Source organism: Eumetopias jubatus, unplaced genomic scaffold (assembly GCF_037043125.1).
Source record: "Eumetopias jubatus isolate StellerSeaLion01/CBP00866 unplaced genomic scaffold, mEumJub1_p1.0 scaffold_1, whole genome shotgun sequence".
NCBI classification, from domain to species: Eukaryota; Metazoa; Chordata; class Mammalia; order Carnivora; family Otariidae; genus Eumetopias; species Eumetopias jubatus.
In genome coordinates this window covers 179,567,592-179,589,902 of record NW_028274807.1, presented here as the reverse complement: position 1 = coordinate 179,589,902, position 22,311 = coordinate 179,567,592, and the positions used below count along the sequence as shown (strand labels likewise).

At 46.2% G+C, this 22,311-nt stretch overlaps 1 protein-coding gene across 3 annotated transcripts in view; it reads right to left on the bottom strand.

Moving 5' to 3' along the window:
- The window catches only part of EIF4E3 (eukaryotic translation initiation factor 4E family member 3), a 38,464-nt gene extending 20,142 nt beyond the window's left edge, over positions 1–18,322 (bottom strand). Inside the window, exons 1-2 of one of the 3 annotated variants that reach the window (XM_088027588.1) lie at positions 18,105–18,322; positions 4,722–4,794 (exon numbers count right to left, since the gene is read on the bottom strand). In XM_088027588.1, the coding sequence (XP_087883714.1) occupies positions 4,722–4,794; positions 18,105–18,289 (258 nt within the window). In that variant the 5' untranslated portion in view covers positions 18,290–18,322. Of the gene's footprint in view, positions 1–4,721; positions 4,795–17,536; positions 17,602–18,104 lie in introns of those variants that run through there. The other 2 variants (XM_088027577.1, XM_028101680.2) reach the window with 2 other exon arrangements.
- Positions 18,323–22,311: the final 3,989 nt, after the last annotated feature.

The window sequence follows — 22,311 nt, the reverse complement described above, 5'->3', positions numbered from 1 at the left end:
ATAAAGAATCCTGTCTTACTCGAAATTAAGTCTGTGTTCGACAGACCTATGAGGTAGACCTGGCTGCAGGGCCTTCTGTCTCTTCAATACGGTGAGTCTCTCTCTCTTACCTCGGTCCCCTCCCTTCACCCAAATGGTTCATTCCAGGTCGTTCTATTGCAGGATGCCACCCACTGTGAGCTGCCCATCTGTGTTCAAAATCTGAATCAATCTTCACATCATTCTTCATTACCAGTACTGACCTATAAACCTCTCTTTCTGAAAGGGACAGCCCTCATTCCCCAATGATTTGGAAGGCAATCTGTTATCCTAACTTAATGATCTATAACAGCACAACAACTTCACACCTTCTGATGAGGGATGATGTCTTTTTTTTTTTTGCGAGACAGAGAGAGAGAGAGAAAGCGAGCATGAGCAGGGGGAGGGGCAGAGGGAGAAGCAGACACCCCACTGAGCAGGGATCCCAACATGGGGGTTCCATCTCAGGATCCTGGGATCATGACCTGAGCTGAAGGCAGACGCTTAACTGACTGAGCCACCCAGGCGCCCAGGGATAATGTCTTGATATCACTGGCAGGACACAGGTACAGAAGGAACATCTCATAATTTTAACAGATTGTATGTATTTTTGATGAAGACTTTCCCTTTATGGTAAATGATGCTGGATATCCATTTACAGAAGAAACACGAAGTTTCTGTATTATGTAAATTTAGGTAAAAAAGTCAGCCAATTTATGGGAAATACTGGGTAAAACACAGCCCAAGTGGGACATGGTGTGGCAAAATCTTGAAGGGGATAACACAGATGACCTAGGTGGGGTAGAATGTGGCAGAAGAATGAGTTTTCAGGGGTGGAATTGCTGGGTTTTGCGGTAGCAATGCTGAAAGAGAGTGGGGACGAGGGAGCCCCTCCTTTGCAAATCATATTTGGCAGGTAGATCTTCATTCTCCCACAAGTAGAATCAGCCTTGCTCAGAAGCTGTGTTCTATTCTGTACTCCATCCATTTAGGACATAAAAACACAGGAGAAATGTGGAAAATTTGGAAATGTTTACAAAAGAGTAAAAGGAATCAATAAGCATCTGGAAAACACAACTAGATGAAAAAATGGAATTTTCCAAGAAAGGCAGGGAAGTAAGAAATAAATTTAACTCCAAGCAAAGAGAATTACTGTTGGCTACAGAGAGTGTCCTCAGCAGGGGTCAGTGGGCCTTGTGGAAGCACGCGCCTCCTTCCCCCTCCCCCCTAAGTCAGGGCAGAGTGAAAGGAAAAGAATTGAACTAGAAGGGGTGGGAGTTCTAGTCCCTGAGGCATGGCAAGATTGGCTGTTTCCACTGGATGTTTTAGAGCACTTACCTCTCAGCCTCAGTCTCTGCAGCTAATAAATGGGAATAACAATTCCTCCCCCGCCCCCATCAACATCTTTGATTTGCTGAAGGGCCTCAAAGTACAAAAAGACACATTATATCCTTCTCTATAAAGCAGTCATTAATAACACAGGATTCTCATATTTCACCCACAGAGACGGGGGGAAAAATCACAGACACTAGGGGTGCAGTTTTTTAGAGCTGAAAGAGCGAGGGTCCAAGAATCAATACATAATCAACAGAATAAAAACAAAGGGGAACCAAAGCATGTCCTCGAAAGACTTAAAAACTGGCACCAAAGCCAGTTGTTCAATACTCAGGACTATTCACGAATGTTCAGGGCATGCACAGGCTGGAATCCCCGAAGTTATTGATAAGTTAAACGTGTTTTCATGAGTAGGGATGGCAGCAGGGGCAGAACGGCTTGAAATAAATCATCGAGAAGTATGGTGCACAGGAGGACAACACAAAAAGATGCTCCAGAAGAAGTCGGTGAGTAACGGCGGATGAGCCTGTTATTACCGGACCCCACTGTGTGCTTTTTATCTGCTTGTGCCATTTCATTCTCAGGGGTATCGAGATTGTTCCTGTCTTGGAGATGAGTAAGCAGATACAGAGAAGTTAAGCAACTTGCCCGAGCTAGTAAGTGGCAGATACGGGATAGAAACCCAGGCACTGTGATGACGCTACACCCTCACCCACTTCCTCACCCGTCAACAGATGACGCCAAGGGGTAGCATCCAACACCACTCTAGTAAAAGCTGCCAACGTCTGAGCACGAAGTGCCAAGCACGACTAAGAACCAGAGGCAATCTCATTTAACCCTCGCTCAACCTTAGGGAGTAGGCAGCGTTATACCCTCAGTCTGACACATAAGGAAACCGAGGCAGACAGAGGCACATCAGAGATATGAAAGAACTTCCTGATCACTTAGAGCAGTGTTTCATTATCACATCCCCTCCAGCCCACCCCAAAGAGCCCTTTTTTCTAATTACTCCATTGTGAAATGTTAATACCACCGCAAAGCGGTTTGTTTGTTTATGTACTGGATACATATCTGTGCTTTATGTATAAAAACGGTAGGATTTTCCACCCCACCAAGGATCAGTTTTTGCCCCCATTGAGAATGGGGACTACATCCTAAAGGATCCTTTTGCAAGTAGTTCTGTTGTGGTTTAGGAAAGTGGTTCATTTGTTAACTTTTCATTCATTCCTTCAATTCTTCAGTATGTATGTATGTATGTATTTATTTAAAATGTTTTATTTATTTATTTTAGAGAGAGAGAGAGAGAGTGAACTTGTGGTGGGGAGGGGCAGAGGGAGAGGGAGAGAGAGAAGCCTCAAGCAGACTCCCTGCTCAGTGGAAAGCCTGACAGGGGGCTCAATCCCAGGAACCCGAGATCATAACCTGAGCCAAAATCAAGAGTTAGCCGCTTAAACGACTGAGCCACCCAGGCACCCTAATCCTTCAGTACTTATTGAGGGAAAGGAATAATAGACACAGTAGAGTATGGTACTGTGTGATTCCATTTATAGGATGTTCAATAAAAAGCAAAAAGATATATAGTGATAGAAATGTGAATAGTGGTTGCTTCTGGAAGAGAAGGATGAATGGAAGGGCACAGAGGAACTAACTTTCTGACGATGCAAATCTTTTTATCTTGATCTGGGTTATGGTTACATGTTTGCATACCTTTGTCAAAACTTATCAAACTGCACATTTAGGAAATCTACATTTACTGAAAATCAATTATCTGCCAGTATAGTTTTCAAGAAAGTATTTCCTAGTATGTGCCAACCGGGGTACTTTAAAAATCGGTCTCTGAAGCCCCTGTTTAACTTGCTGCTTGGATGCTAATGCTCTGTGGTCACACAGGGTCAGGGAAACAAACGGACCCCTTGATCTGACTTTACCAATGTCTGTTCTGGAATCCCAGGCAGAGCTCTGAGGACCTGATGTCATAATGGAGTGGAAAAAGTCTACTGAGTCCCTCCAAAAGTCAAAGGGATCTAAGAACTTCCAGGTGGGGACAGCCTTCAAAATCAAGTGCTCTGAGGTTCGTACAATGATGACTGCTGGGGAAGAGGTAAAAAAGTCTACAACGTCACCTCAGGGAAGAAGCCAGAGGAGGCCTTTCCTGGAACTGGAGAGCAGTCATCCCCCTGGACAGTGGCCCACATGCTGCCTTGTGACACTGCTTGTACTTGGCTCCACAGGATTATTTACAGCAGCACTGTTCTTTTGCTTTCCATGTGCTTATGCCATTTTCCCAACTAGATCGGAAATGGACAATGGTCTGGACTGTGTCTTTACACCTGGCTCAGTGGCCATGCATGACACCTTACCACCAGACTCCTGGGACTGCAAAACAGAGAATACCAAATTTTCTGAACCAGACAGTGGGAGAAGTTCTGAAAAATGGATCTTTGTGCTAGTTCTAAATGTGAGAAACTGCCTAAGGGACATAGTCTAGGTGCCCAGCCAGTGAAATTGCTAAGACATTAAAAGATTTAGAGGCACAACATCTGGCCCTTCTAGAACATTCTAAACATATAGTCATTGCAAGTAGACAGCAGCCTTAAATCCTTATTCTGTCTATAACAGTGCATTAACCTCAAAAAAGGGGATACACTTGAAAGACTTTGCTTTTAAAGAACATGGAAATGTGATCAACTAAATAAATCAGGTTTTTCAGAAATTTTCTTCATAAGGGTTGGCTAGAGAAAGAACGAATAGAACTAAGAGCTTACGTGTGTGGAGAACCTACAATATATCAGGCATCCTGCTAAGCATAGTATGCACATTATCTTACTCACTCTTCCCAACCACTCCAGAAATTAAAGGCATTGATAGCGTGCCTAATTGAGGACGATGGAAGCTGAACGTGAAGTAGGAAACAGGCTTGACACCTTCCACTTTCATGCTCAACCCCCACCTGCTTTTCCTATGTGGCCTGTAACCTTAGGTAAGCCTGCAGGGGGACCACTACTGCCTCTCAGAGAAGGGAAACAGAGGTCAGAGCTCAGACGGGGAGTGGCCGAGCTGGAATTTGAATGGGGACACAGGCCCACGTGGGGACACACCACAGTCTGCTGCTCCCGAGGGCCTGTGAAATGTTGAGGTAGTAAATAAGTTTTAGCCGGTCCCCAACAGAAGAGAAGGCCACTTGGAGGTGTGCACAGCCAGCATCTGGGTTATACCTAGTTAAGCGCAGCGCCACCAGAAGACCTGAGAGCTGGCCCGGGGACAGGAGCCTGGGTGGGGACTGCCGGTGAAGCAGCCGTTTTCCGGCTGGAGGAGTAAATGTCCCACATACACCGTGGTCACCTGGTGTGTCCCTTTCTGGGTCTTACCTGCACTGTTTGTACTGTGTAGATTTTCTTCAGGTTGGATGCACACTCAGCGGCTGTGGCACCAGGAAGGGATCTAAGCAAACAAACAAAAGAGCAAAGACACAAGTGAAACAAGTCGTCAATGTTCATGAAATGAGTACACAGGTTTTCACACAAATTATGTCTGAAACCACAGCAGCAGACAGTTCTGGGATGTGATTTAGAATTTAAAATGTGAAATTCCTACTCTGTGAAGTCATGTGTCTGCTTCTCCTAAAAGCAAGCATATTTTTTTCTGTGGAAATTTAATTTAAAAAAAGGAAATGTATGTAAGAAAGATACTGGAAACTTTTAAAAATCACATTTTAAAAAATACTAAACTTTAAAAAAAATCACATTTTATTAAAAAATACTAAAATAACCTTGTAATAACAAAGCCTTTTGCTAGGACTTTGGATACGAAACTGTGCCCAGAGTACAGGTGACAGTGAAATCACAGGCCCTGGCCCGGTGACATGTTTGGAAAAACTTGTTAGTTCCTTGATGGTAAATATTCAAGACCTCTTAAGAAACAGAGTAACCTTTTGCCAACTTTAAGAAAACATGATTACTAAAAGTCAACTTTAGTTGCACCTGAAATTTGCATATATTTCCCCAACACGTGCTTTTAGAAAAATTCTGTCAGTTATTTTCTCGGGCTGATATTAGTTCTGGGGAGCTCTGCGGTCAGAATACATTAATCTTTAGTTTGCCATACGGTCCACTAGATGGCAACATACTACAGGTTTATTCACCAGAAACATCGGGCTCGAGGGACAGGCTTTACCCCCCACCATTTCCTGGGATTGGGGGCAACATGACAAGGCTTCATCAATCTGTAGAAGTGAAGATTCTCAATTCCTGCCACCTTTTTCCTTTTCCCTACACTGAACTAGAAGTTTTTGCTCAAGACTGTCGGGATCCAGGAATGTCAGGCCAGAGATGAAAATTCACCACTCAAATAATGCTTGAAAGCCCTGTGTCTGGTTGTGAGGTGGGAAATGAGGCTTGCTGAGAGAATATGCTGGCTCACAGTCAACCCACTAGAATCCGGAATCTATTAAAAAAAAGGATCTCTAGCAGCCACTGACCCTCAGAGACACAGATCCCACAGAACCTCAAGACATTGCACTTTCTGGAGAATCATAAAACCACTGCACACCAGAGATATGCAGAAAACCCACAGAGTTCAGAGGCAGAGAGGACAGCAAAGAAAAGGGTCATGCCCAGGTGTGTGTGGGGGGGGGGGGCATGACACATGAGTGACAGGGCTCTACAGACTAAACTCCTAGAAGTATGGACCAATAAATGTTCCCTGGTATATAACTGGAATAGAAAAATGCACTTCTGAATACAGTTCCCTTGCGTGAAGGTCACTAAAGAAGCATAATTATGGACTAGTTTGAGGGCAAACAAAGGACGCTGTTAAGTTGGTGACGTCCGACAAATAAATCTACCTTAATGCATTGGGCTTACAACTCTTTTCTAGTTATTTATAAATATGCTGGGCATTAAAAAAAAAAAAGCCAATCCGCAATAACCAGCATGATTGCATTTTCTTGCCAGACCTGAAGCCTAAAGTCACTATGTTGAAGAGAATGGTGAACAGCAGCGAGCTACCACGGGGCCTGGGCCCCAGGTGAATCCATCAGTCCACTGAGACTGCCTTGACATGAATAAATATTAACTTACTCTTTAATGCAGGTTTTTATACCATTTTTGGCTTCAATTATAAAAAGATTGAAAAAAAAAACCCACTAAAACAGACCTTGGACTTTTTTTCTGGATAGATTTTCACACGAAAAATCTTTTGCTTTTTATATGAAAATCTACTGGCACATATTCCATTGCTGATTTTCCTTTGAAAAGTTTAGCTTAACCTCTCCACCAAATATGCCCCACAAGATATCCCTGGATCACCCAAAGCACATAGGAGAGCATATATACACAACTCCTTTATGAACAGGATGGGGGCTTGTTAGGGTCCAAAGGAAGGAAATGTACTTTGCCTTTCTTTCATTTTTAAAACTGTGTATTTCAAAGTTTTACTATTTCTTAAAGTCACACTTCAATGTGTAACTGTGTCGAACGAGTATTTGAATGTTCGCCATTCATGTCAACTTAATACAATGCGAGGATAATACCATTTAACCTGGAAAAAGTTTCTGATGAACATTTGCTTTCTATGCCTCTTTTTAAATGCCTCTGTCTCTACATTCCAGGCTTTTATTTCTATTCTATTGTAGGAGACAATCACACAAAATCATTTAGGGCCCCTCAGTTTCATTGTTCAAGTTTTTTTTTTTTTTAAGAGAAATCTAGTTTCCGTTTCTCATTAAAACCAACAGGATCACCCTCCATGATAGTTCTATTCTGATTAATGTTTCACAACACGGATGTATGGGCGTTTGAAGGAAATATGTCAGCTCCTATGGGCTCCGGTTTCCTGAGTTCTTAATGGGGAAGGTTGGATTCTGGGATCTTAAGGGTTTCCTCTAGCTGCTGGACAGTTTTATGGATACCCAGGTTTCAAAGTAATGCAACAATGGTGCTGGAACTTCTGATTGCAGTTAAGTGGTTGGCTTGGCCAGCTCAAGGGAGAGCATTCTTCTGCGAGCCAAGTCTGATCCCAACAGTCCCTGAAAAATCCCACTGTGCCCAAACCTCCTGCCTGCCCTGGGACATCTTTAACAAGCAAAACCGGCCTTAGCCACAGAATCAATTTTAACAGGGTAAACAGGCTGAGATTTTAAAATCATCTGTCTTGTAAACAGGTCAGTCTGTACTGGACTTGCTGGTTCAAAGTTGAACCAGAAGCTGCAGTGTCTACTGTTACTGTTTCTTAAAGTAGCAATGTAGCAAAGTGGGCTGCTCACCGTGCAGTACCCGCATCCCGCGAACCGCCCCACACCCCCTCCTCCCTATCACTCTAAGACAGAGCTGTACCAACGGGAAGATAAATGTTTGCCATGCACTTCAAGGAAAGAAACATTTTTACTCATCTTACATGTATAGTATATTCTCTGATCTTTTAAAAGTCCTTTTACTCCGTTCATGTTACAAACCTAAACCTCCCAACAGAACCCCAACCAAACCCAGATCACTCTGCAGACCAAAGGTACTCATCTGTGAGTGATCTTGCCCCCCAGGGGGACATATGGCAATACCTGGAGACATTTCCAGTTGTCACACCTGAGGGGGATGCCACTGGCACCTAGCAGGAAGAGGGCACAGGATATCCTAGAGGGCACAAGGAATTACCTAGTCCAAAATGTCACCGGAGTCAATGCCGAGAAACCCTGACACAGACACGTAACAAAGAGTCTCAGAGGATTTGTGATTTATTTAATCAACAAAGATTCAGTGCACACCTCTTTTAGCTGATGGGGATACATCAGGGGTCATTCTAGACTAAGTCCTTATCCTCAGGGAGTTCTAGTACCCCTGCTTTCTGAATTCCCCAGGCTCCTGAAGACAAAGCAACTCTGATCAGATCCTCTCTTCTTTGCCTGGGAGGGAGAAGGTGGGGGAGAAAGCAGTGGGAGGGGTGTACATATCGATGATGACCCTTCCTAGAAGGACACACAGCCAGAGTTGTGGGAAATCACAGAACCAAGGAATCAGAACCCGTTTGCACATTCTCTGAATTCTAGGCTGCCTTCTCCCGGTATGCAGCTACAGCTGAGGACACATCAGTGGGACAATAAATGCTCCCTGAATGGATCAGGTTAAGGAGTTTGAAGTGTTTGCCAGAAGTCTTTCCTCTGATTTAATGATATTAATGTAATAATGGCCTCCTTTTATTGAGGGTTTTGCTTATGCTGTTACAGCAGTCCCATCAAGTTGCTATCATCATCCTCACTTTACTAATTAGGAAACTGAGGCTCAGGGAGGCTTTTTCAGTAGCAAATCTGTGTTCTTTCCCTGGTTGGTCAAGCTCTGATGCCCATGATCTTCCTCTTAGACAAGGATGGCTCCCAGTAAAAACCAAGCAATCACTGTCATCATGGGAGGGTCACACATGGTGTCTTAGGGCAAATCCCTTTCTCATCCCTTTTTAGGTTATCTACTCCCTCCTTGGACCCATTCCGGCCTGTCATTATTCCACCACCATCCATCTGGCCACACTCTTGGAAGCGGGCAGACACAGAGATGCAGGGCTGAGTTGGAGGCTACCAGACTCCCTGGCAATAACGATATCCCAAAATGTTATACAAGGAACACAATTCACTTAAGAACACACATACAGACCATCACCTTCTGGGGCTAGACGTGGGCAGAAGATACTTTACCAAACAAAAGCCACAAATGGGCTATAGCAGGAAGGCAGGAAAGCAGAGGGGTTAAGAGGATGGTCCTTGGAATCAACGGATTTGAGTTCAAGTCCCAGCTCTGCCACCTCCCAGCTGTGTGGCAAGCCTGACCTTCCCTGACCCCCACTTCCCCTTTCTGAGAACATGGTCTCTATGCCACCCATTATTTTGCTACTTAGATGACATGCGTGAATGCTCTACACAGCATTTACCCAATACCTGGCATCTAATAAGCAATGGTTGCTAATATCATCATCAGCAGCAGCAGCAGCACTGGAAGCAGAAAAAACAGGAACAGATAAGAGCACAATTAGAACTAAGAGACACTGAGCACATTTTCTAATCTTGGGGCAGCCAGTAAGAATCCCAAGAAATCTGTGAGAGTTACACACAGAGCTGAGAAACTCCTAGGTTCCCTCCTCAGAAAAGAAAGCCCAGCAGGTGCCAGTGTCTCAGTGCTGAAGGCCATAAGCTACCCTGAGGGCTGTTTCCACTTGGACTTGGCTAATCCAGAAGTTACAATGGTTAAGGCTTCAGAAGTGGGATGGGATCCTTCGAGGTCTGCCAAGTAGATTAGTGTAAAGAAGAGAGGGGAACTCTTAATGTTACTTAAGATCCTAACTCCCCAATCCAGCTTTATATTACTCCTGCGCATCTTCAACTGCATAACAGAATAACAGGAAATGCATCTTAAGACCCATTATGTAAAACTGGTTAAAATTTCTTTTCATTTGGGGAGTTAGGAGAAAGCAGAAAGTCCCATAAGTTTGGACCAACTGTTCTGCTTAAATGGTTTCTAGGCACCTAAGCACCATTTATATGCAAAAAGTTACTTACAAATCATCTTTATCTATTCATTAAAGCAGGTTCCTAAGAATTTCACAAGACAGAACTCTTTTAGCTCAGTTTAAGTCTGCAATGCTTCAAAGCATTTTATCCTCTCTCTTATTCCAGAAATACTTACTGAGCCCCCGATAACTGAAAAAAAAACCAAAAACAAACTATGTATCATGTGTTACATGCATGCACGATCTCATTTCCTCCTCAATCATGAGGTAAATAATGGTTGCATTTCCATTCTGCAGATAAGCAAATGAAGTCCGAGAGTGGTAACCTGTCAAAGACACAGAGTTGGCTAGGGGCAGACCTGGGACTTGAACCATGGGTGGCTGGCAGCCTTGCTCTTAGTCACCAGCCTAAACTGATCACTTATTCCATGACCCATCCTCTGCTTGGTGCCATGCGTACAACTCTGCACCAAGCAGTCTCAACTTTCCTGCAGCTTGCAACCTCAGTGTATTTCCCTGCAATACAAATATGCCTTCTCCACTGAACCCCACCCTTAAAGATATGTTTGCTATAGGTGAGGGAGGCTCATGAATAATTCATGGAGACAGAAGCCCTGGTAAATACCCAAGGAAATATCTTCACTGTTACCTAGCTAGCTCTTAGCAGGCCATAGCACCACTTAACCAGTGACCTGGATACCTGGAAATGCTTCTCACAAAGAGAAGAAGCTGGAACGGTTTTCCCCAAATCCTGCCTGCATCCTTGCCCAAGTGCGGTCAGTCAACTGGTAGCATCACCTGGTGTGAGGGCTATAGCATCTCCAGGCCCATTAGACACCTGCTGAATCCTATGTGATTTTTATATATACTGAAGTTTGAGATGTGCTGGCCTGTGTCATCTAAATCAAGTCACTGTAAGAAATGCTAACAACTGGGCAAGTAAAAGCTAATGAACTATAGACAGCATCATCAAAAACACATAAAAATCACTTTTCTCACAGATATATATTTTTTTGTCATCACCAGAGAGATTATCAAGATGAGGTTATCATTAAATGTGAAGAACAATCCTACACAGGCTCTTAAATATGGGTATTAGGCAAGGGTCTCTTCTTTGCAAATAGTGAAGCAGGGAGTCCTTGGCTTAATTTTTTCCCATGGAACAGGAGCTTGGTTTCCTCATTTGTGAAATTCAGTGGTAGGCCCAGATAACCAATGAAGTCCCATCTAGCTTCCTTATTTCAGAATATGAAATATGGGAGAACCGTATCTCATTCACTGTTCACATTCACAGGGAAGTGGTGTTCGGCAGGGTTAGGGACACCAGTGCTTGGGGTCACACAGTCCTTAGCTCAAATACTGTTTCTATTCTGTATTAGCTGTGTGACCTTGGACAATGGCTTCTCTGGGCCTCAATTTTCTCATCTGTAAAATGTTGCTGATATGTCCTTCAATACTGTGAGGACCTGGTCGGTAATTATGTAAAGCACCCACTGTAATACCTAGCACACTGAAGTAAATAGTAGTTAATACTAAAGGCTACCATGGAAAAAGATGTGAAATTTTATGTATGGGACAATATATCCAAGTATACACATGCCCAGTGCGCGCACACACACAAACTAGATGTTAGTGGAAGAAATGAATACTGACAATATTCCAACTCATATGAGTGACCACTTCATTTGAGCCAAGAGAATAGCCTTAGAGAGGGAAACTTCAAAGCCAGGGATATGTCTCCTAAAAGCCAGTCTTGGTGAATTTGTTCACATCGGGCTCAGCTGTCAGAGGGAAAATCTGCACAGGCTCAGTTCTATGATGAAGAGCATCCCTCATATATCATTCACTCCATTAAAGGTGATTTCACTTTAATCACTTTTAGATAGATCTGTGGCTTGTGGCTATACCAGCTTCCTGTTTGACAGTCACATACAAAAAATGGTCCAGGGCCTCTCATTAACATTTAATAATGCACCTATTGAAACATGCTTCATAATCTAAATGCTTTATTTTTGCATGTTTAGCTTATTCTTATTTTTTCCAGGCTTCCTTCTATTTTCATTCCTAGCCTCTAAGCTCCTTGACATGAGCAACCGAGACTCTTCCTCTTGCCATATAATTAATTCCTCGGTACACAGGGGTTGGGTGGAAGAGAACTATAATAGTATGAGAGGTGACAGCCAACTGAGGCCAGGTTTTGGACTGTCACCATGCCAGACCACTAAAGACTGGCTAGCTGTCTTAGGTTTGGAAATAAGGAAATGGCATCTGTAATATTAAAAGAAGGAAAATCGATTTTTTGAGCAGCTAGTACCAAGAAAGGACTGGTAACTTTTGAGTGAGGATGTTTAAGGCCTCCAGGTCCAACTGCAGGAAGCAACCCCTGACGCACAGGTAGAGAGGCTGTGAGCCCCTGGGTCAGAGCCTTTCCCTGCCTCAGCTACCTGGAGACCATTTCCCCCTTCCAGAAAGTAAAATCCTGGGCCATTAAGAGAGCCTGTGGGTTCACAAAGGCAAAAATGAGGGGAACAGATGCAGATGCCAGCCCGTCTCCCTCTCAACTACATCCTTCCACGCTGCCTTTTACCCTCGCCTGGTCCCACAGGCCACTCTATGAACAAGAATGGTTTTGGGATCCTCTCTATCAAGCCTGGCCCACCGGCCCATATCAGATTTGTTATTATGGACCACACCATCGCAATGCATGCGAAAGCATCACACTGTGAAAGGGGGAATCCCTCTGGAACTTGGTACCTTCCAGAACACTCCACCAATGCTATGGAAGCTGTGGTACAAGAGACATCCCTCCTGGGAGGTCCGGGATCATGTTGTCATTGTGCTTGCATTCTTAGCACTGAGAACAATGATGGACAAGTACTATGCTCCATTGACCTGATCAATAAACAGAGCAGTAATTCTCCAGTTGTGATGCATAAGACGTTTGTTACAAATGTGCATTCCACCCCAAAGGTCTGAGAGAGCAGGTCCTGGGCAGGGTTGGGAGCTTGTATTTGAAGAGGCACAGCCAGGTGATTCAGATGTAAGTGGCGAGGGATGACATTTTGAGAAACACTGATTGGGTAGAGGTAAACCCCGAAGCGGCGGCGGGAGGGGGTTGGTGGGAGACATATGTGACTGGGCTAACTCTGTGACTAAAGACACAAGGACACAAATACTCTCTAAGCACCTACTATGTGCACTGTAATGTCCTCTCCAGGGAGTCAGGCATGAGGCAGTCTCGAGTCTCACGGTCACGAGGGAGGGAAAGAGGAGCAATCAATAATCCGTTCTACAAATACCGGCCTATAAAAAAAATGCTGCAGGAGTGCAAAGGAGGTGGGCTCAATCTTGCCTGGGCCAAGGGCTATTTAAGGACAATTACAGAGTTAGCATCTTTGCAAGGCCTTGAAGGATGCACGGCAGCTTTTCAGGTAGACAGAGGAGAAGGGCATCCCAAGCCGAAGGGACATCAGGAGACAAATCTCAGAGGCTGGCAAGTCCATGGCTTATGCAGGAAAAGGGCCACAAGTCCCCTGTTACCAGAGAGACTGGACACACTGAGTGGTGTTTTGGAGTTGGGGAGATATAGGGGATAAGACTTAAAAAAAAAAAGGTGCATTTCATGTTCAAAACAGCAATATAGAAGTTTATAACATAATCTGAAGGCTGGGGTTTTAGGTTTTGTTTTTGTTTCTAAACTGGGGAATGCTCTTTTCAAATTAGAGTGGCCCATTTCTCAAACAAACCACCACAAGAAAACCAATCGGAGCCGCTCTGGTAAAAGAAGGGGTGAAGATCCAGAATCCCACCTGCTAGGAGCACACAAAACCACAAGAGAAGCACACTTAGGTGGTGAGAGATGGAGTCATCACCCACTGCTGTGGCAGAGGAGAAAGGACGGGAGTTTTGGAATGACAAGACCAGGAGAAGGTTAGAAGGCTAAGCCTGGTAGCCCAAGTGGGGGATGCCGGGAGGAGGGCAGAGCTTGGGAACAGGAAGGGCCAGCATGTACCGGAGGCTGGAGAGCACTGGGGCCTAGGGAGGCAGGCACAGGGAGAGGAGGGGATGGCTTAGGCTTGGAGCAAGTTTTCCAAAAGGGGATCAAACATCTGAAGTGTGGAACTAGATGAAGTAGTGGACTTGAGAGAGAAGAGCAGTCAAAGGAAATTCCAACTCCGAAAGATGTGTCGGATGGTGGCATTGCTAGCCAGTACGTGGTCGACAGGGTGTCCAGGGCTCGGGAGAGCGGTCAGGGCTAGGGACGCAGATTTACAAATGATACTCAGAGTAATATGAACCATCACCGGAGAAAGGGGAGTCATTAGGCGTAGAATTCCACAACCCTGAACTATTCAGTGTGGGATGACTTGTGCCAGGGGCTGATACAGGAGCTGAGGGCAGAACGATGTGGAAAGAACCCTGTGAAGCTGATGTTCCAGTGAGAAAAGATGGACAAATGCAGAATCCTATGGAGAAAATAAAGCGGGGTCAGGGGCATGGGGAGTGTGTGTCAGGATGTGCGTGCCACTTTGTGTCAGTGGTTAGGGAAGGCCTCGCTGAGAAGATGACATCTGGGCAGAGACAAGATGGGGAGGAAAGCACAGTCCTAGCAGATGACTGAGGGAAGAACATTCCAGGAAGAAGGGACTGTTGGTGGCCAAGGCCCATGCTTGGGATGACCGAGAAAGAGCTAGAAGGGCAGAAAGGAGAGGGAGAGGGAGAGGGAGACAGGTGTTGGGGACGGGGGTGGGGTGGGGAGAAAGGCATATTGGGCGGGGACAGGAAATGCTGCAGAGTCTCACGGGCAACTGTAAGTACTTTGGCTTCTGCTCTGAGTGAAAAGGAGAGCAGAGAAGTGACAGGCCTTAACTTGGGTATTACTTCAGCTGCTGTGATGGGAAGGGACCATAGGGGGCAAGGGTAGAAGCAGGGAGAGCAGTTAGCATGCTCCTGCTGTGGTCCAGGTGGGAGAAGCCATGTGGCTCAGGGTTTAGGATGCAGGTGGTGAGAATGTATTGGATTCTGGATACACTTGGATGGTAGAATCAATAGCCTCTGTGCATAGTGGATGCAGGGGAGGGAGAGGGAATGGGGAAAGAGAGGAAGAGGAGAGTCACAGAGGTCACCAAGATCTGGGGGCGGAGCAACCGGAAGGAAGGAGTTACTGTGAACTGCTCTGATCTGAGATGGGACAGATGGAAGACGGCAAATTTGGGAGAGAAGCTGAAGAGGTGGTTTGACATGTGTTGAGTTTGGATGTGTATTAGACATCCATATGGAGACAGAGAGGAGGAACTGCATGTACAAGTGTAAAACTGTGGGAATCACCAGCATACCAAGGGCACTGAATGCCTCGTATAACTGAATGCTATCACTGGTGTGGATGGGGGCAAGAGGCCTGAGGACTGAGTGCTGTAGATAAAGCTCAGAGGAAAGGGGGTCACCACTCAGAGACATGCAACCAAGAGCAGCCTCCAAGATCAAGACAGGGTTGGGTTTTCGATATCCAGAAAAGGGGAGGAAAACTCCTCAATTCTATATCCCCAATCAAAATCATACCCCAAATGCTTGCATTCTTAGCCATACAGTCTAATTAAAACATGCACGCATGCACACACACACACACACACACACACACACAAATAAGGACTTACTGGAATTTGCTATTGAAAATGCAAATAACTCTACTTAAGGGACTCTCCATTTCACCCAGTGGGGGAAATAAGTTCAGGTTGCTGGCTTCCTAACACTAAGTTCAGACAAGCTGCTCCAGGGACTGCTGGTGTGTGTGGGGGGGGGGGGGGGGGGGCGGGGGCGGGTGGTAATTTGGGAGCTTCAGGTAACAATGTTAGTTACCAATATTTATTAAGCACTTATTCTATGCCGGGCACCCATGTTCGTGTTTTATATTCATCCATTAATCCTCAGAACAATCCCTATGAGAGACAGCCTATGAATATCCTCATTTTACAAACAATGAAACTGAGGCTTAGTGGGGCTAGATCACTCGTCTCTGGTCACAAAGTAGGCTGAAAGGGAAGACAGGACAGGTGGTAGGTGCCAAAGGAAAGTTTTAGGGATCAGAAGGCCTCTGGATGCTGTGGAACTCAAAACTGTTGCCTTCAGTGGCAGACATCAGCTATGCTGGGATGAAGATTGCCTTGGGGGGCTCTCCTGAGAGCCTTACTACTGTCTCTAGAATCTTGTTTCCTTAGGGGGAAAAAGTGACAAACAAAACTTCTAGAACACAATGTGTTCATAACCCTGAAGGGAAGGGGGTCTGCTAACGTAAAGGTAATGGACTCCCAGAGAAGTGGAGACAGTTCGATAAAAGCTATGGGACGACTGATCAGGCAAAATGAATTCAAATGAGCAATGCTGGAAGTAATTATAATTTCTAGATTAATGTAATTATTTCTATTACAAATTTGGACACAGCAGCTATAACATTTCATTGGATTGCTGGCTTTCAGAGAGCAAAAACACCCAAATGCATCCTAGGAAAGCTAGAGTTTGTGTCTTCATTGAAGTTACTGTATTCTTATCCTGAAAGACCCCAGATATTCTTAGAAAGTTATTTGTTGTTATGTAGTATTAAAATCTTGGACCATTCTTAAAATGATGTGCCTTTAAGTAGACTAATTTGTGAGCCATTTAAAAAGAAACTCTCTTGATACTGTTTCCACCAGGCAACAATCTCCACATGTTAGACCATTAGACCAGAGGTCCAAGTTTTAACACCTCGAAAACAGATACCAGGTTGCAACAATAGTTACAGCACACCTTTGGAAACAAAAACACATGATTTCATTCAGCTAATGTTAGCCAAACCCACTCCTATTATGACAGTGAAATGCTTTCTTCGCATCCCATAATGAAAGTGAAAATGTTTTAGAAAATGAGACTCATTGTATCTACCCCACCCCCAACTTCTTTGTGTCCCCGGAAAAGACAGTGGCTCCAAGTGTCAGTTCTTATAGATTCTTACAAAGGGTGCTAATTCCAACAAGAAGAAAGGAATGAAATTATCTTCCCTGAAAGGATGATTATCATTTTTTAAAAATCTTGCAGGAATTTTATGCAAGGCTTTTAAAGACCAGATTTGGGTCTATTAAGTAAATTTCATAGAAAGCAGTCATATACCTTTCTTCCAAATATTTAACCACAGCTACAGTGTCATCAAAGTTTCCATAAGCTTTTGGGACAAACTTGAGGTGTCATCTTTGGGCACCCACAGGGTAACGGATACTAAGAAGGGCTTTGCATTCATGCATTTATTCATGTGTCAAAATTTTCTTGTGCTCCTACTACGTGCCAGGTACAGTTCTAGGTGCTGGGATATAGCAAGTGTCAAAAACTAAGTCCTTGCTCAACGGCTTTCAACAGAGGGGAAAGTATTGAGGGACTGAGACAGACTGAAAATAAAGAGATTCGGACATAATACTTACTATGTGGCAGCATTAAGCATTACAGAGAAAAACAAGACAGAGCAGGGGAATACAGAATGATTGCAAGATGGGGGTGTGCTAATTAGGTACGGCAGTCAGGGAGGAGTTTCTGAGGGGATGGCACCTGAGCTGTCCCCTGAGAACGCTATAATTGTCCCCACTTTATTGACAAAGTGAGGTATGGCTCACTGTTGAATTCCCAGCGCCTAGAAGGCATGTGGCTGCACAGTGAATGGTCAAGAAAATACCTGCCCAGGGTTTGAGGCAGAATGCCAAGAGGTGTCCGTGGCAGTTTCGGTGGGGCACGGAGTGGAGGCCCCCGCTGGTCCGTGATCCAGCCACCCCTGCGCAGTTCCCAGGGGGCCGGCCCACTTTCCCAAGCGCTGAGACAGCAGAGGTCGGGTCCTGAGCGCCCCAGGAGCCCCGTGAGGCCACCAGGACAGCACCGCTCTCCCCACTTCACAGCGAGGACCCGACGACCCCCGGCTGGCCCATCTCCCAGCGCCCGGCCAGGACGGCCGCTCGCGGGCACGCTTCCTTTGAGGGAAATAAAGGGAGAAAGTGCTGCGGAAACTTTTGGGGCTGCGCCGGTGTCCTCCCCGCCGGAGGCGAGGCCGCCAAACACTCGCTCGCCCCCGCCCGGCCCCGGGCTCCCGACCCGGCTCTGCGCGAGTCCCGGGCGCGCGGGCGGCCGCGGAGCGGGGCCGGAGCCCGGCCCCGGGCGGCGCCGAGACAAAGCGGCGGCGCGGGCCCGGCGGGAGCACGGCGGCGGCGGAGGGGCCGGGGCCGGACGCGGCGGGGCCCGCGCCCCCTCACCTGTCGAGCCAGAAGGTCCAGGGCGAGTGCAGCGGGACCTCTCCCGGCTCGGGCCGCAGCGCCGACAGCTGCTGCAGGCCGAGCGGCGGCGCGGCGGCGGCGGCGGCGGCGGCGGCGGCGGCGGCGCGGGGCCCCGGCGGCTCCCGGGCCCGGGCGGGGGGCACGGCGGCCGGGGGCATCGCCATTTTCTCCGCCCCGCCTGCGAGGCCGGCGGACGCGCGGACCGCGGGGCGAGCGGCGGCTGAGTCACCCCGGCCCCCGCCCGCCCCGCCGCGGCCGCCCCGCCCCGCCCCGCGCCCCGCCCCGCCCCGGGCCCGCCGCCCGCCCGGCCTGGGAGCCGCGCCGCGGGCCGCCGGGGGCACGGTCCGGCCGGGCCTCCAGACCGAAGCCGGCCGACCCGCTGCGGGCGGCGGGGCCCATTTGGCACGGGGCACGGACCCGGCGGGCGGGGGGCCGACGGCTGGCCGGCCGGGGGGAGGGTCGAGCTGCAGCCGGGCACAGATTAGCAGGCTCTGGGGGTCGGGGAACAGAGGACCGGTCAGAGAGAGGGCTGGTTCTGCAGCCAGACCGGACGGAGGCCGGTGAGATGGACGGGCGTGTTCCGGAAAGATGGAGGGATGGACGGACGGACCAGTGGATGGAGTTTCAGACGCACATGGTGGGAGCGGAGGACGGGTGCATGGAAATACCAGCAGTCTGAAGGATGGGTGGGAAAACTGGCAGATGGCTGGAGGAGGATTGAGGGACGGAAGGGCAGATGGAAGCGCAGTTGGATGTGACAGAGAGATGGCAAGGGGGACCGCTGGCCAAATGGATGAAGAGACTGGAATGTCCAAGAGTGCCTGAAGGGAGGGCCAGCCAGACCCAAGCCAGGAACCACTGGCTTGGGCATGAGGTTGTGATAGGTCAGTTTTGCATTCCTCACGGTGAGCACTTTTCCTAACTCAGCTAATTTTAAGGGAACACAGCTCCCATCCCACCCTTTCCAGAGCCACCATATGTCTATAGTAAGGGACCAAGTCTGGCCCAAAGTATGGCCAAGTTCAGAGGAAGGTTCCTGAAGTCAGCCGAAGTCCCCAGACTTGCCCCAAAACACCTGCAAAGAAGAAGGAAACCAGGCACTCTTGAACACAGAACCCTCTGCTTTCTGAACTTCTGAAGGCACAGGAATCCCCTGTGGCCATAAGATTCCCGGGTCCAAAGTAAGAGGAACCCTCCTGGCACAGCTCCTTGGGGGCTATGAATGCATGTCATAAGTGGCATGGGCATGGATGCCCCCTCGAAGCTCCAATTTTGGTTAGTCCCTCCCTGGCCTTTAACAGTTGTGGATGTAGAGTTCCATCTTCTCATGGATTTTCTACCTGGCCTAGTATATGTTCTGCTCTTAGCTTGAGCATTCACTGGGATGGACTAGAACAGGAGCTGTAAGACCAGATAGGTTCAGGGATTGTAAATGCCTATTGTCAATCCCAGGATAGGTGCCTTCCCTAAAAGGTATTCAAGTTCAGATAAGATGACAAGCTAAATGAGACCAATGCTTTGTGATGCCTGCTTCAAACATAATCTGTATACAACATATGAGGCTGAAAGCAGTGACATATTTATAAAATCTTTCTGGTTCTGAGATCCTGGGGCTCCTTTTGGTTAGATGCAGGGTTTTTTGTTTAATTTTTCCTTTTATTTTTTCAAGAAAAGGCATATATGGTATTGTTTAGGCTCTTCTGAGTGTATTAATTCATTTAATCCTCACAATAATCCAATGAGGAAGGTACTATTTTATGGATGAGGAATGCAGAAGTTAAATTAATCCCAAGGTCACACAGCTAATAAGCAATAGAACCAGGATTTGAGCACAGGGATTCAGACTCCAGAGTCTAGGTTTTTAACTGCCAGGCTCTACTGCTTCTCTACCTGGAGAATGAACAGGTCTACATAGTAAAAAGAAGGCAGTGAATAGTAAGTCTCCCTCCCTCCCAAGGCTATCAATCTTCCTGCCCAGAGGAAATGACTGTTAACAGTTTCCTTCCGGAAAAATGCAAGTAGGCACATAAAAGCATATATCTAGATACAGAAATTGTATACCTATCTATATCTTTTATAAGAGAAATAGAAGTATTTTATACCATTGCTGCACTTCCTTATCTATTTAACATTATATATTTGAAGATTTTTTCCATATCAAAATATATACCTCTACTTCAAGAGCCGCAAAATAATCCATTGTAAAGAAATAATATAATTTAATTCACTAGCCCTCAAGAATTACGTGGTTTAGTCATTCTCTTTTATAAATAATGCTACCATAAGCATTTTTATATTCAGTGTCTTTCTTCAGCTGCACAAGTTTACTTCAGAATAAGTTTGGAGAAGTAGAATTTTGGTCTGCATTAAAAAATTTGACACATATTGCTAAATTACTGTGCAAAGTGGTTAAATGAATTTATATATAACTGATTTAGAAATAAGGGTTGATTCTGAAGTTATGTTTATTAAGCGATATTTATCTTCATAAAATTCTAAGATAGGAAGGGACTTTTTGCTTTCTAATTAGATTAGAACTTGTCAAACTGTCTAGTCTAGCTTCTTCCTCTGTCCTTCAACAATACTGTCAACAAAGGGTTATTTTAAAAAGTTTTATCTGCAGTTTCTGAAAGAGAGTCAGCACCACATGATAATTTACTTTCAGAATTTAGAACAAGGAACAGTTTGGCAATTTTTCTTTATTGAATAAAATTATGTACCTCCCTCTCTTTTTGCTTTGGCTTCCAGGATGCTCAGAATTACATCTAACGCTTAATCAGAACACTGATGATAACCAATGAAGCAGCATCACTATTTTTATATTAACTTACTCCTATTTTTATTTTAATGACCTAATTGCACATAGGCATCTTATACTGTGAACCCCTCAGATCTATTTTGGAAGGAGATGATGTACAAAAGGATAAAAGTTAAATGAGCTTAAGATTAATAAAATGGCCCAGGCAACGTGGCTAGGATGAGAGGCAAGCAGAGAACAATGGGCCTGATTTTCATCCCCTTCCTGTTTGAAATGTGTAAGAGACTTAACTATTGTTACTACAGCTCTTTAGACTCATCCTTAGAAGATTAAAAAAAAAAAAAATTGGGAAAATTCTCCTCCTCTTCACCACTTTGCAACTGGACAGCAGGAATTAGAAATACAGGATAAAAAGGAAATGTGGAGATTATCTAAGCAAACCCCCCATTTTACCAATGAGGAAACTGAGGCCCAGACAGGTGAGGTGACTTACCTGAGGCCACAGCTCTGGGAAATGACAGAGGCAGGACTAGAACGTGAGTAGCTTGAGATCCAGGCCAACGTGTTCTCCCACTGTGTAACGAGCACCTCAGACGACTTGGGGTAGCAGGAGGGAGGAAGAGAAGGTGACCCCACAGCCCCTAGCAACGAAAACAACAAAAAGGACTTGAGGCACTCATAAATAATTAAGCAATTAGCTGCAGCAGCTACTCCCCTCCCCTCTAGTATCCAGTCACCAAGGCAACTTGGGCAGGGTGCCTGCTGGTTGCCTAGTAACAATGTGGTCTGCTCCCTTGACATGCTCCCTAGGCATCAAAGGATTTGAGAGCTGGGAAGAGCCTTAGACGGGGGTCCCTATTCCAACACCTTCATTTTCCATCTGGGGAAATGGAGGCTCAGAGAAGCCGAGTAACCTGCCCAAGGTCACACAGCTACTCAGAGGCACAGCTAGGCTCCATTTCCAGTTGCTTTCCATTGCACTAGGGCTGCCTTGGGGACGCTGAAGATGGAGGAGAGGAGAGCTTTCCACAGTTTCCACAGAAGAATGAGAAAGTAAGAGCGAGCCAGCCCGCAAGCAAGAGACAGAGACCTTGAGCTCTCACATGCAATTAGCAGGAGCTGGTAATCCCATCAGCCCAACTTCCATCATCACCATGGCAACATGGGTGAGGCGAGTACTGGTTGCCTAGGAACGAGTGGTCCTCTCTCTTCACTCTCATCCAGCTCCCTGGGAGTCACAGGAATAGGGTATTGGCGCCGGAAGGGAAGGCGGGGATCCTAACTCTGTCTCCTCCTTTGACTAATGAGGAAGCTGAGGTGTGGGGGCACTGTGCGAGGTCACACAGCCACATGGCTAGTTAGTGACGGGGACTCATTGTTAGCTGGCCAGCCTTTCTTGAATTGCCTCCATTTGCGGCCTCTGTCATA